Genomic DNA, 13,383 nt, shown 5'->3' on the forward strand with positions numbered 1-13,383 from the left:
CAGCCAGACTCTATAGCATTGTGTGTACTGCCACTCTGTGTACACCGCTCAGCCAGACTATATAGCATTGTTTACTGCCACTCTGTGTACACCGCTCAGCCAGACTATATAGCATTGTTTACTGCCACTCTGTGTACACCGCTCAGCCAGACTATATAGCATTGTTTACTGCCACTCTGTGTACACCGCTCAGCCAGACTATATAGCATTGTGTGTACTGCCACTCTGTGTACACCGCTCAGCCAGACTACATAGCATTGCGTGTACTGCCACTCTGTGTACACCGCTCAGCCAGACTCTATAGCATTGTGTGTACTGCCACTCTGTGTACACCGCTCAGCCAGACTATATAGCATTGTTTACTGCCACTCTGTGTACACCGCTCAGCCAGACTATATAGCATTGTTTACTGCCACTCTAGGTACACCGCTCAGCCAGACTATATAGCATTGTGTGTACTGCCACTCTGTGTACACCGCTCAGCCAGACTACATAGCATTGTGTGTACTGCCACTCTGTGTACACCGCTCAGCCAGACTCTATAGCATTGTGTGTACTGCCACTCTGTGTACACCGCTCAGCCAGACTATATAGCATTGTGTGTACTGCCACTCTGTGTACACCGCTCAGCCAGACTATATAGCATTGTGTGTACTGCCACTCTGTGTACACCGCTCAGCCAGACTATATAGCATTGTGTGTACTGCCACTGTGTGTACACCGCTCAGCCAGACTATATAGCATTGTTTACTGCCACTGTGTGTACACGGCTCAGCCACACTATATAGCATTGTGTTTACTGCCACTCTGTGTCTGCTGGGAACAGTAGTACACCGCTCACCCGCCACTGTATAGCATTGTGCTCTGTGTCGCTGCTGGCAATAGTGGTACACCGCTCACCCACCACTGTATAGCATTTCTGTACTGCCACTGTACTGCTGCCAGTCAGCGTGTACTTTAAGGATAAGTGAAATGAGGAAGAAATCCGGTGAAAGAGGGAGGGGCAAGGGAAGAGGTGTTTCCCCTGACGGTTCACGTACAGGCCACAGGGGAGCACCCAAGAAAACCCACTCAATACCGCCCATGTTGTCCAGGACAACAACCCTCACAGATCCAAAAGAACAGGACCAGATAATTACTTGGATGACCTCTCAAGCGTCCAGCAGTGGGTTAAGCAGCACCAGCACATCACGCACGAGGTCCGAGTCCTCAGCCAGTTACAAGGAGCCAGTGGGCACAAAGCTGACACAACCGGCAGCGACACCACGCACACAACTGCCAGATAACCAGTCCGATGAATTACCTCAGGACACAATGGGGTATTCGCAGGAGCTATTCCCAGGCCAACAAACTTCCACCTTTGAAAGGTCAATGGAGGAACAGCCAGAAATGTTGTGCCCGGATTCACAACCATTCACTGTGGGAAATGCACCGGGCACTGAAATACAACAAGGCGAGTCTGAGGACTTTGAAACCCAAATCCCAGAGCAAGTTGGGCAGGAGGGGTTGCAATTGCAGGAGGTCGGCCGAGAAGCTCTGGAAGACGACGTTGGAGTGAGCTGCGCAGAGGTTGTTCTGGGGAGCTCTACTCCACGGCGGCGGCCCCCCACAATGACATATGACGAGTTTGAGGAGATGGAAGAGGAGGGTATGGACAATGTGGACATAGACCCAGATTTTGTTTGTGAACGAGAACATCGCCGTCGTAGCAGCAGCACAGATGAGTCTGTTGAAGAACCCACTGCTGCACGAGTTCGCCTTGTGCCACAAGGTAGGCGGCGCGCAATTTCAGGCACCACAAGCGTGGAAGTTCAAGTGAGAGGCAAAAGAGGCGCAAACAGAAATCGCCAGCAAGGCAGGTGCTCCAAAGTCTGGGCTTTCTGAGACTGCACTGAGGATGTTACCATGGCGATTTGCAAGGTGTGCAAGACCCGCCTGAGCAGGGGGAAAAGTATTAACAACCTCTCCACCACCAGCATGAGCCGCCACATGCTATCCAAACATCCCACTCTGTGGGCAAACTCGACAGGACAGGGTACCAGCAACACTGCCTCCCTTGGGTTCACCAGACTCACCACCAGACCCGCTTCAGCAGCAGCAGTAGCCCAGCCATTGCGTGGTTCACAACATTCACAAACATCAGACGACGCTGACACTATCACTTTCCGGAGTAGTGCTCTTGAGGTCTCCCAGTGTTCATCAAACACAACAACCAACAGCCCTTCAGTGTGCAGCCCTACGGTTCAGTTGTCTGTCTCGGAGATGTTTGAGCGCAAGAGGAAATTGCCAGCAAATGACCCCCGGGCCGTGGCAGTAACAGCCAGCATAGCCAAGCTTCTGGCCTGCGAAATGCTGCCATATCGAGTGGTGGAGACAAACAGCTTCAAGGGCATGATGTCAGTGGCCATCCCACGTTACGTGGTTCCTAGCCGCTACCACTTTGCGCGCTCTGCAGTGCCTGAGTTGCATGAGCACGTGGTCAGCAAAATAACCCGAAGCTTGAAGAATGCCGTTGCCTGCAAGGTTCACCTCACCACTGACACCTGGACGAGTGCGTTCGGCCAGGGTCGATACATCTCCCTTACCGCGCACTGGGTGAACCTTGTGGAGCCTGGCAGCGATTCCTCACCTGCTACGGCGCGGGTGTTGCCCACGCCGCAAACAGCCGCACCGCCGTCCCTCCCACTGGATAACAACAGCAGCACCTACCTCTCTGACTCCTTCTCCTCCAACGCATCTCAAAGCTGTACCTCATCCGGAAACGAGAACCCAGCACCAGCAGCAGTAGGATCGTGGAAGCAGTGCAGCACAGCTGTTGGCATGCGTCAGCAAGCGTTGCTGAAGCTGATCTGCCTTGGGGATAAGCAGCACACAGGGGAGGAAATTTGGAGGGGAAAAAAGGAACAGACGGATTTGTGGCTGGCACCGCTGGACCTGAAACCGGGCATGGTTGTGTGTGATAATGGGAGTAATCTCATTCGCGCTTTAAGGTTGGCTAAGCTGACACACATCCCTTGCCTGGCGCACGTGATGAACCTAGTAGTTCAGCGGTTCCTGAAGACATACCCAGGCGTGGCCGATCTTCTGTTGAAGGTGCGTCGAGTGGCCAAACATTGTAGAAAATTCCAGTACTGCTTCGGGGGCACTCGCCAAGATGCAGGAGCGCTTCAATCTCCCCTACCATCGCTTGCTGTGTGATGTCCCTACGCGCTGGAATTCTACGCTGCACATGCTAGCCCGCTTTTGCGAGCAGAAGAGTGCAGTGGTCCAGTACATGACGGCGCAGTACCGAGGCGCATCCGGCCAGCTGCCAAGCTTCTGTGGATCCGATTGGGCCAACATGTTGGACCTCTGCCAAGTCCTCCAAAATTTTGAGCAATCCACGTTGCTTGTGAGCAGTGACAACTCTTCAGTCAGCATTACCATACCACTGCTGTGTTTACTGAAGAGGTCAATGTTGAAAATCAAGGAAACAGCTGTCATGATGATGCAACTGGGGGAATCTGAAGGAGAAAACGATCAGCGTGATGGTACCAACATCAGGCCATCCGCCTCAGGAAACGCTGGCCCCAGCAGCTATGACGAAGAAGAGGAGGAACAGCTGGAGTTGGAGCAGGAATTTCCTGCCACCACTGACGAGGGCCAGAGCGGTGCACGTTGGACTTCCACAATTCAGCGCGAATGGTCAGCAGAAGCAGACCAGGAAGAAGGTGATGACTATGATGCATCACAACAACTATCACAACGCTCACAAGAGGATGATGAGGATTCTGGTAGGACTCTGGCACACATGGCTCAATTCATGCTAGACTGCATTGAACGCGACCCACGCATTGTGCGCATTCTGGATAACACCAATTACTGGGTTTATACCCTTCTGGATCCACGGTACAAACACAATGTTCCAAAACTGCTTGAAGAAAGAGTCAGACAGGTCAAAATGGAAGAATACCAGCAGGCCCTTGTGGAGACTTTAGAGAGGAGATTGACATCCTCCCTCTCCTCTAGCCAGTTGTACGCCGACAGACTGACTTCCGCAAACCCAGGACGACCAGGAGGGCAGCAAACAACACAAGCCGCAGCTAGTGCCCAAAAGGGAATGGTATCGGCAGTGTCCTTGGAGTGGGAACATTTTCTGACACCCATGCAGCAGCAGCCCACAGAACAGCAAGCGTGCAGATCCACCTCCAACACCGATCGCCTGGAGAAGATGGTCAAGGACTACATGTCAGATGGCGTAGCTGTGTCTAACAATCCATCTGCACCCTTCAACTATTGGGTATCGAAGCTAGACACCTGGCACGAACTGGCAATGTACGCAATAGAGGTGCTGGCTTGCCCGGCAGCCAGCGTTATGTCGGAACGCTGTTTCAGTGCTGCCGGAGGCATCGTCACAGATCGGCGTATCCGCCTCTCCACAGAAAATGCAGACCGTCTGACTCAAATTAAAATGAATCAATCCTGGATTGGAAACGACTACGCAACACTCCAGGACCCCAACCAAGTAACATGACCAATGAACATCTGGGATGGTTTAGCGTTTCCGGTCCCTGTTTATTGAACCTCTCATCTGTATTACATTTATGACTGCATGGCGGGAAAAAGCATTGCTGCTATATCCGCACGCTTTTTGCCCTCATGCAAGGCCTGTGTTGTTGTGTCTCAAAAAGCTTGGCCTTCTCCTCCTGCGCCTGCTCCTGTTCCATCACATGTGCTGCTGCTGCTGGGTTAGCGTTTCCGGTCCCTGTTTATGGAACCTCTCATCTGTATTACACTTATGACTGCATGGCAGCAAAAAGCATTGCTATATCCGCACGCTTTTTGTCCTCATGCAAGGCCTGTGTTGTTGTGTCTCAAAAAGCTTGGCCTTCTCCTCCTGCGCCTGCTCCTGTTCCATCACGTCTGCTGCTGCTGGGTTAGCATTTCCAGTCCCTGTTTATTGAACCTCTCATCTGTATTACATTTATGACTGCATGGCGGCAAAAAGCATTGCTATATCCGCACGCTTTTTGTCCTCATGCAAGGCCTGGGTTGCGTCTCAAAAAGCGTGGCCTTCTCCTCCTGCGCCTCCTCCTGTTCCATCATGTGTGCTGCTGCTGGGTTAGCGTTTCCAGTCTCTGTTTATTGAACCTCTAGGACCCCAACCAAGTAACATGACCAATGAACATCTGGGATGGTTTAGCGTTTCCGGTCCCTGTTTATTGAACCTCTCATCTGTATTACATTTATGACTGCATGGCGGGAAAAAGCATTGCTGCTATATCCGCACGCTTTTTGCCCTCATGCAAGGCCTGGGTTGTTGTGTCTCAAAAAGCATGGCCTTCTCCTCCTGCGCCTGCTCCTGTTCCATCACATGTGCTGCTGCTGCTGGGTTAGCGTTTCCGGTCCCTGTTTATGGAACCTCTCATCTGTATATGTGTATATTCCATCACGTCTGCTGCTGCTGGGTTAGCATTTCCAGTCCCTGTTTATTGAACCTCTCATCTGTATTACATTTATGACTGCATGGCGGCAAAAAGCATTGCTATATCCGCACGCTTTTTGTCCTCATGCAAGGCCTGGGTTGCGTCTCAAAAAGCGTGGCCTTCTCCTCCTGCGCCTCCTCCTGTTCCATCATGTGTGCTGCTGCTGGGTTAGCGTTTCCAGTCTCTGTTTATTGAACCTCTCATCTGTATTACATTTATGACTGCATGGCGGCAAAAAGCATTGCTATATCCGCACGCTTTTTGTCCTCATGCAAGGCCTGGGTTGCGTCTCAAAAAGCGTGGCCTTCTCCTCCTGCGCCTCCTCCTGTTCCATCATGTGTGCTGCTGCTGGGTTAGCGTTTCCAGTCTCTGTTTATTGAACCTCTCATCTGTATTACATTTATGACTGCATGGCGGCAAAAAGCATTGCTATATCCGCACGCTTTTTGTCCTCATGCAAGGCCTGGGTTGCGTTTCAAAAAGCGTGGCCTTCTCCTCCTGCTCCTCCTCCTGTTCCATCATGTGTGCTGCTGCTGGGTTAGCGTTTCCAGTCTCTGTTTATTGAACCTCTCATCTGTATTACATTTATGACTGCATGGCGGCAAAAAGCATTGCTATATCCGCACGCTTTTTGTCCTCATGCAAGGCCTGGGTTGCGTCTCAAAAAGCGTGGCCTTCTCCTCCTGCGCCTCCTCCTGTTCCATCATGTGTGCTGCTGCTGGGTTAGCGTTTCCAGTCTCTGTTTATTGAACCTCTCATCTGTATTACATTTATGACTGCATGGCGGCAAAAAGCATTGCTATATCCGCACGCTTTTTGTCCTCATGCAAGGCCTGGGTTGCGTCTCAAAAAGCGTGGCCTTCTCCTCCTGCGCCTCCTCCTGTTCCATCATGTGTGCTGCTGCTGGGTTAGCGTTTCCAGTCCCTGTTTATTGAACCTCTCATCTGTATTACATTTATGACTGCATGGCGGCAAAAAGCATTGCTATATCCGCACGCTTTTTGTCCTCATGCAAGGCCTGGGTTGCGTCTCAAAAAGCGTGGCCTTCTCCTCCTGCGCCTCCTCCTGTTCCATTATGTGTGCTGCTGCTGGGTTAGCGTTTCCAGTCCCTGTTTATTGAACCTCTCATCTGTATTACATTTATGACTGCATGGCGGCAAAAAGCATTGCTATATCCGCACGCTTTTTGTCCTCATGCAAGGCCTGGGTTGCGTCTCAAAAAGCGTGGCCTTCTCCTCCTGCGCCTCCTCCTGTTCCATTATGTGTGCTGCTGCTGGGACAGCGTTGCCGGTCCCTGTTTATTGAACCTCTCATCTATATTACATTTATGACTGCATGGCGGCAAAAAGCATTGCTATATCCGCACGCTATTTGTCCTCATGCAAGGCCTGGGATGTTGTGTCTCAAAAAGCGTGGCCTTCTCCTCCTGCGCCTCCTCTAGTTCCAAGACGTGTGCTGCTGCTGGGTTAGCGTTTCCAGTCCCTGTTTATTGAACCTCTCATCTGTATTACATTTATGACTGCATGGCAGCAAAAAGCATTGCTATATCCGCATGCTTTTTGTCCTCATGCAAGGCCTGGGTTGTGTCTCAACAAGCGTGGCCTTCTCCTCCTGCGCCTCCTCCTCCTGTTCCATCACGTGTGCTGCTGCTGGTGCTGGGTTAGCGTTACCGGTCCCTTTTCCTGGAACCTCTTCTCTGTATTACATTTATGACTGCATGGCGACAAAAAGCATGTTACCTGTGCAAAGAAACATGACATTTTCCACATTTAAAAGACAGTTTTTCCTTTGAAACTTTACAATCAATTTTCTCAAAAACTATAAGCTCTTTTTCAAATATTTTTTTCCTCTTGTACCCACTCCCAAGGTGCACATACCCTGCAAATTTGGGGTATGTAGCATGTAAGGAAGCTTTACAAAGTACGAAAGTTCAGGTCCCCATTGACTTCCATTATGTTCGGAGTTCGGCGCGAACACCCGAACATCGCGGAGATGTTCGGCGAACGTTCGCGAACCCGAACATCTAGGTGTTCGCCCAACACTAGTAGCAGTAGGGTATTGTACCGTGTTAGCCATCAGTAAAAGCAAGAAGTTTTAAACCAGGATGATACCGTTTATTGGCTAACTAAAAATGAATAAAAATAAGCAAGCTTTCAGCCTTGCAGCCTTCGTCTGGCTCAGGTTTGAGGCCTCTGCCATTAACAGTGTAAGAATGGTAGCAATGTGAATATTCCCCTTGAAAATCAATAGGTAAATTTTGATTGGCTGTTGTAGGCTCCACCCACATTTCTGAATATTCATCCCAGTCACCCAGTGGCCAATTGTGTAAAGTTTGGAAACCCTGCCATGTTAAAAATTTAGTTGTTGGCACCGCCCACTTTTTCACTCAATCAATTATCAAGTTTATCAGCTTTGGGGTCCTTGGTATCAATACTTTGTATATTCCCATTTAAAAATAAACAAATCGTATTGGCTGTTTGTGGCTCCGCCCCTTTCTGAGTTTGGGCTCTAGTCACCCAGTGACCAACTGTACCAGGTTTGAGGCATCTGCTTTTAACAGTATAAGAGAATGGTAGCAGCTTAAACATTCCCTTTGAAAATCAAAAAGTGAATTTTTATTGGCTGTTGTAGGCTCCACCCACCTTCCAAAATCTTAATCTCAGTTACCCAATGACCAACTGTGCAAAGTTTGAGAACCCTGCCATTAATAATGTAAAAATGGCTGTAGCTTATATTTTCCCAGTAAAAGCTGTTTTTGGCTCTGCCCACTTTTTGTGACCTTGACACACAGTCACCCAGTGACCACGTTTTTGAGCTTTCAGGTTCCTGGCATCAAAAATGTGTGAATGTAAGCAGTTTATCCACCAAGGAAAACTGATTGGCTGTATGTGGCCCCGCCCCTTTAGTGAATTTGGACCCCAGTCACCCAATGACGACTGTAGCAAGTTTGAAGCCTCGGCCATTAACAGTGTAAGAATGGCAGCAGTTTAAATACTCCCCTTGAAAATCAATAGGTGAATTTTGATTGGCTGTTGTAGGCTCCACCCATTTTCTTGAATCTTAATCGCATTCACCCAGTGACCAACTGTGACAAGTTTGAGAACCCTGCGATTAACAGTCTAAGAATGGCTGCAGTTTACATTTTCCCATTTAAAATGAACGGCTGAAATTTGATTGGCTGTTTTATGCTCCGCCCACTTTTCCTGGATTTGTAACTTCGGTCACCAAGTGACCACCTGTGCCAAGTGTGGGGACTGTGGCTCGATTACTGTGAGAATGGCAGCCTTTTACATTTTTTCCATTGACTTGAATGGGTGGAATCTGATTTGCTGTTTGTAGCTCCGCCCAGGTGTGCAGGGGGGCCGCGAGACCCCCAGAACATATCATCCCAGGTAGTAAGAGATCGGTATACCAAGTTTCATTCAAATCGGTCAAGCTGTTTTCGAGTGATCGCGGCACATACACACACACACACACACACCATACACACACACACACACACACACACACACACACACCATACACACACACACACACACACATACACATACACACACACACACACACGCACACACTGTACACACACACACACACACACACACACACACACACACACACACACACACACACACACCATACACACACACACATACACACACACACACACACAGATACACACACACACACACACACACCATACACACACACACACACACACACACAGATACACACACACACACACACACACACACACACACCATACACACACACCATACACACACACACACACACACACTCACTATACACACATACACACACACACACACACACACACACACACACATACATACATACATACATCCGATTTTATATATATAGATGTATAGAGATGACAATTTCTCAGCAGGAAACTCTGGGTCACTCAAAATATATTCTCCTACTTAAAAATGTTAGTGCTTCATGCTCAGTCTAGTTTTTAGATGCCATTGTCCTATATTTTTAGATTGTGTACAGCAGAGCTCTGTAAAATATAAACTAATGTGTGCTAATTGATTTGCTGTATTTGCCCTGAGCTTGTAGCAGGCCAATGACTCATTCACATGAAAAGTCAAAATACCCTGTATCCCTCTGTGCTAACACATGGGTTAGCACAAACAGACATCTGAGATAGGGCATGTGGCCACATACCTGTCTTATTCCCTCCTATGACATTAGCCACAGGAACTATCATTATTACTGTCTAAGTAAAGTTGCCACTCTTTTACTGTTACAGTCAATGAGATTGTAGACTTATGAGATTGGTTATTGTCTCAATGAAGTTATGCCCCATTGAGCACATACCTGTGGGGTTTCTTGTGTTCTTCTCTTCTTGGTGCCAATATGGGACTGCTCTTGTGTAAAAACTTTGACCTCCTGTCTGCTGCCTTGACCAACCTTGATTTTGTACCTTGACCTGCTTTTGTCTAGCCCTCTGGATACCAACGAGCTCTGACCTCATCTGTATTACCCTGCCCTTCTGGGCTACTCTTGTTTGATGGATTTGTACTGTTCCTCAAATTGACATTTTCTGTTGCCAATCTGGACTGCTTGACTACCCCTTGTGCCTGTATCTACCCAAGTAAGGTTCTGGTGGTACTTCTGTCTTTATTCCTACAATCCCTATACACTGGGCGTAAATGAGTGCTGGAATGACTCATACAGTTTCCAAAGGCTGGGTGGTAAGGTAGGTGTCATATAGGGTGAACACTGGGGGAGATTGGGGCATAGAGACCGATAAGAAGGCAAGAGATCCACCAGGCCTCACAACATCTCAAGACAATGGCTGACTTTGTAAATGCACTGTAAGGTAAACTGAGCTTTTTGACAATGCTACAAAACCAGATTTAGCTGTTAACAAAATTAAGACTAATAGCTGCTTTCTGCAGCTCATCTTGGGGCAGTTTTCTAATTTTTTAGCTAGGGGAGTAACTACAAGTCAAAAGAGGGAGAGCATGCAGGGGTATATGTGCCCAGTATATGTAGTCAGGGGTATATGTGCCCAGTATATGTAGTCAAGGGTATATGTCCCCAGTATATGTAGCCAGGGGTAGAGATGTCCCCAGAACAGGTAGCCAGGGGTATATGTGCCCAGTATATGTAGGCAAGGGTATATGTCCCAAGTATATGTAGCCAGGGGTATATGTGCCCAGTATATTTAGCCAGAGGTATATGTGCCCAGTATATGTAGTCAGGGGTATATGTGCCCAGTATATGTAGCCAGTAGCCAGGGGTATATGTGCCCAGTATATGTAGCCAGGGGTATATGTAGCCAGGGGTATATGTGCCCAATATATGTAGCCAGAGGTATATGTCCCCAGTATATGTAGCCAGAGGTATATGTGCCCAGTATATGTAGCCAGGGGTATATGTGCCCAGTATATGTAGCCAGGGGTATATGTGCCCAGTATATGTAGCCAGGGGTATATGTGCCCAGCATATGTAGCCAGGGGTATATGTCCCCAATATATGTAGCCAGGTGTATATGTGCCCAGTATATGTAGCCAGGTGTATATGTGCCCAGTATATGTAGCCAGGGGTATATGTACACAGTATATGTAGCCAGGGGTATATGTGCCCAGTATATGTAGCCAGAGGTATATGTGCCCAGTATATGTAGCCAGGGGTATATGTCCCCGGTATATGTAGCCAGGGGTATATGTCCCCAGTATATGTAGTCAGGGGTATATGTCCCTAGTACATGTAGCCAGGGGTATATGTCCCAGTATATGTAGGCAGGGGTATATGTGCCCAGAATAGGTAGCCAGGTGTCCCCCCCAGCAGGAGGGGAGCAGTGCTGAGACAGAGAGCTGTGGGGACAGCGGGGAAGGGGGCCATATCCCCCCCCCCCTTCCCTCACCTTAGGGCTCTCCCTTCCTCGTCTCTCCCCTCCAGAACTAAGTGCTGAGTGGCTGGCAGGCGGCAGCGGGCGGAACTTACCTCCGTCTTGTTGCAGGCGCGGGATGGATTTGCAGCTAGTCTGGTCTGGTCCAGACCAGAGCAGCGGCACCAGAACTTCCGGGGCTTGGAATGAGACAGAAGTAAGTTCTGCCCACTACCAGCCACCCGCACAACACTTAGTTCTGGAGGGGAGAGCGAGCGAGGGAGGGAGAGCCCTAAGGTGAGGGAAGGGGGGGGGGGGGAAGATGTCCGCCCTTCCCCACTGCTGATGCCACAGCTCTCCCTACTCTCTGCGCTGCTCCATCCTGCTCACAGGACGGGCGATTGGCTGCCCTTACGGATGCTGCTGAATTCCTTACGGAATTCACGGGCAGCTAAATTTGTTACAAAATTTACGGTATGCCCGTAAATTTACGGGCGGTTGGCAACACTGACACCAGGGAAACAAGCTACAGTATGGGAGATAGAGAGAACACCAGGTACACTGTGGTGGTGGTGGAGGATTCACTAGACCTCACCAGTGAGCCAAGTAGAAGTTAAGATTGTTGTTTAGGGGCATTTAAAAACAAAAAAATATATATCTCAGTTTATACTTGAGGATAGAGCATGTATGAAATGTCTGTGTATCTTCAAAATAAAATGCACGATTCATTTCATGTGGTTGCTTTGTAGTTTGTTTTTAAACATGAAATACAACTTACAGAACACCTAGCAATGCTTAGAACTCTTGTAATAACTGCATTTGTGTATTTCTAGATGAGGATTATGAGGAAATCTATATGAGGTATTGTGTGCCCCAACAAAATTGCGTTGTGAAAGGAAGTATCACCAATAAGGAAATGCATTTGAAGACGGCTATTTCATGTTGCTCTACAGACAACTGTACCCCAACTCTCCCTACCTGTAAGTAATACCCTCTGCCTTCTTTTTTTGTTTTTTCTTTTAAATCATAAATGTTAAAGTGTTAATGTACTTCTACTTAAAGCCAACCTGAACTGAAAATAGACTCAAGAGATAATTAACTGTATGCATAGTAGCAAAAGTATACAGAACTTAACTGTTACAGACTGTCACCTTCCCAGACCACAAGTACTCTCTAATAATCTCCTCAAAAATGCTCCTTTTTATCCGCCACAAACTTAGCTGCCAGCTGAAATCCCAATCACTACCCACATAAAGTAACACGACCATCAGTATTTGAAATAATACTTTTATTTATATTTGTAAGTAAGTAGAAAGTTTCAAACAAGAGCCATATAACCGAACGTGAAAAATACTGTAACCATACTGTATATCACCAGAAAAATAACCTTCCCTATGCTCCGTTCCCTATGAGTAACTATGAACACATGGGAAAAAACCCACACTCTTCACATGAAGCCATCGGATCCCAGTTGCCTCTTGGAAGCGCCTTTGGGTTAATGTGCCCCTAATGTTGAATTTTGCCACTAAGAAGTTTTCCTCAACATGACCTGTCATCTCATAGAGAAAAGGTACTCCGCCAAGCCGGGACTATGCCTCTTGAAAAGAGTAGAGATGGTGCGAACCTCAAATTTTCGGTTTGCGAACTGCGAACACGAACTTCCGCAAAACTTGCGAACAGGCAAACTCGGCGAACTGAAATAGACTTTAATGGAAAAACTACAAACACTGTTTCTGGCCACAAAAGTGAAGGAAAAGAGGTTTCTATGGGTCTAACACCTGGAGGGGGACATGACGAAGTGGGATACACGCCAAAAGTCCCGGGGGAAAATTACGGATCTGACGCACAGCAGGGTTATAATCCCTAAAAGGCAGAAATCACATTGTATTCCTAAATTGGAGGCATAAAGTGCTTGAAAACACCTTGCGTGTGTATACATGGATCAGCAGGTAGTGTAAGTAGTGTACTGCTTCACACTGACAGACCAAACTCACTGTGTAACGCACTGCAAACAGTTGTTTGTGTAGTGATGGCCATGCTGGACTGATGCGCACGATG

At 48.1% G+C, this 13,383-nt stretch overlaps 1 protein-coding gene across 2 annotated transcripts in view; it reads left to right on the forward strand.

Moving 5' to 3' along the window:
* The window catches only part of LOC137523093 (uncharacterized), a 249,456-nt gene that overhangs the window by 128,249 nt on the left and 107,824 nt on the right, over positions 1–13,383 (forward strand). For both annotated transcript variants that reach the window (XM_068243306.1, XM_068243308.1), the window contains exon 4: positions 12,159–12,305. In XM_068243306.1, the coding sequence (XP_068099407.1) occupies positions 12,159–12,305 (147 nt within the window). The remainder of the gene's footprint in view (positions 1–12,158; positions 12,306–13,383) is intronic.

Source organism: Hyperolius riggenbachi, chromosome 6 (genome assembly GCF_040937935.1).
Source record: "Hyperolius riggenbachi isolate aHypRig1 chromosome 6, aHypRig1.pri, whole genome shotgun sequence".
Lineage (NCBI taxonomy): Eukaryota > Metazoa > Chordata > Amphibia > Anura > Hyperoliidae > Hyperolius > Hyperolius riggenbachi.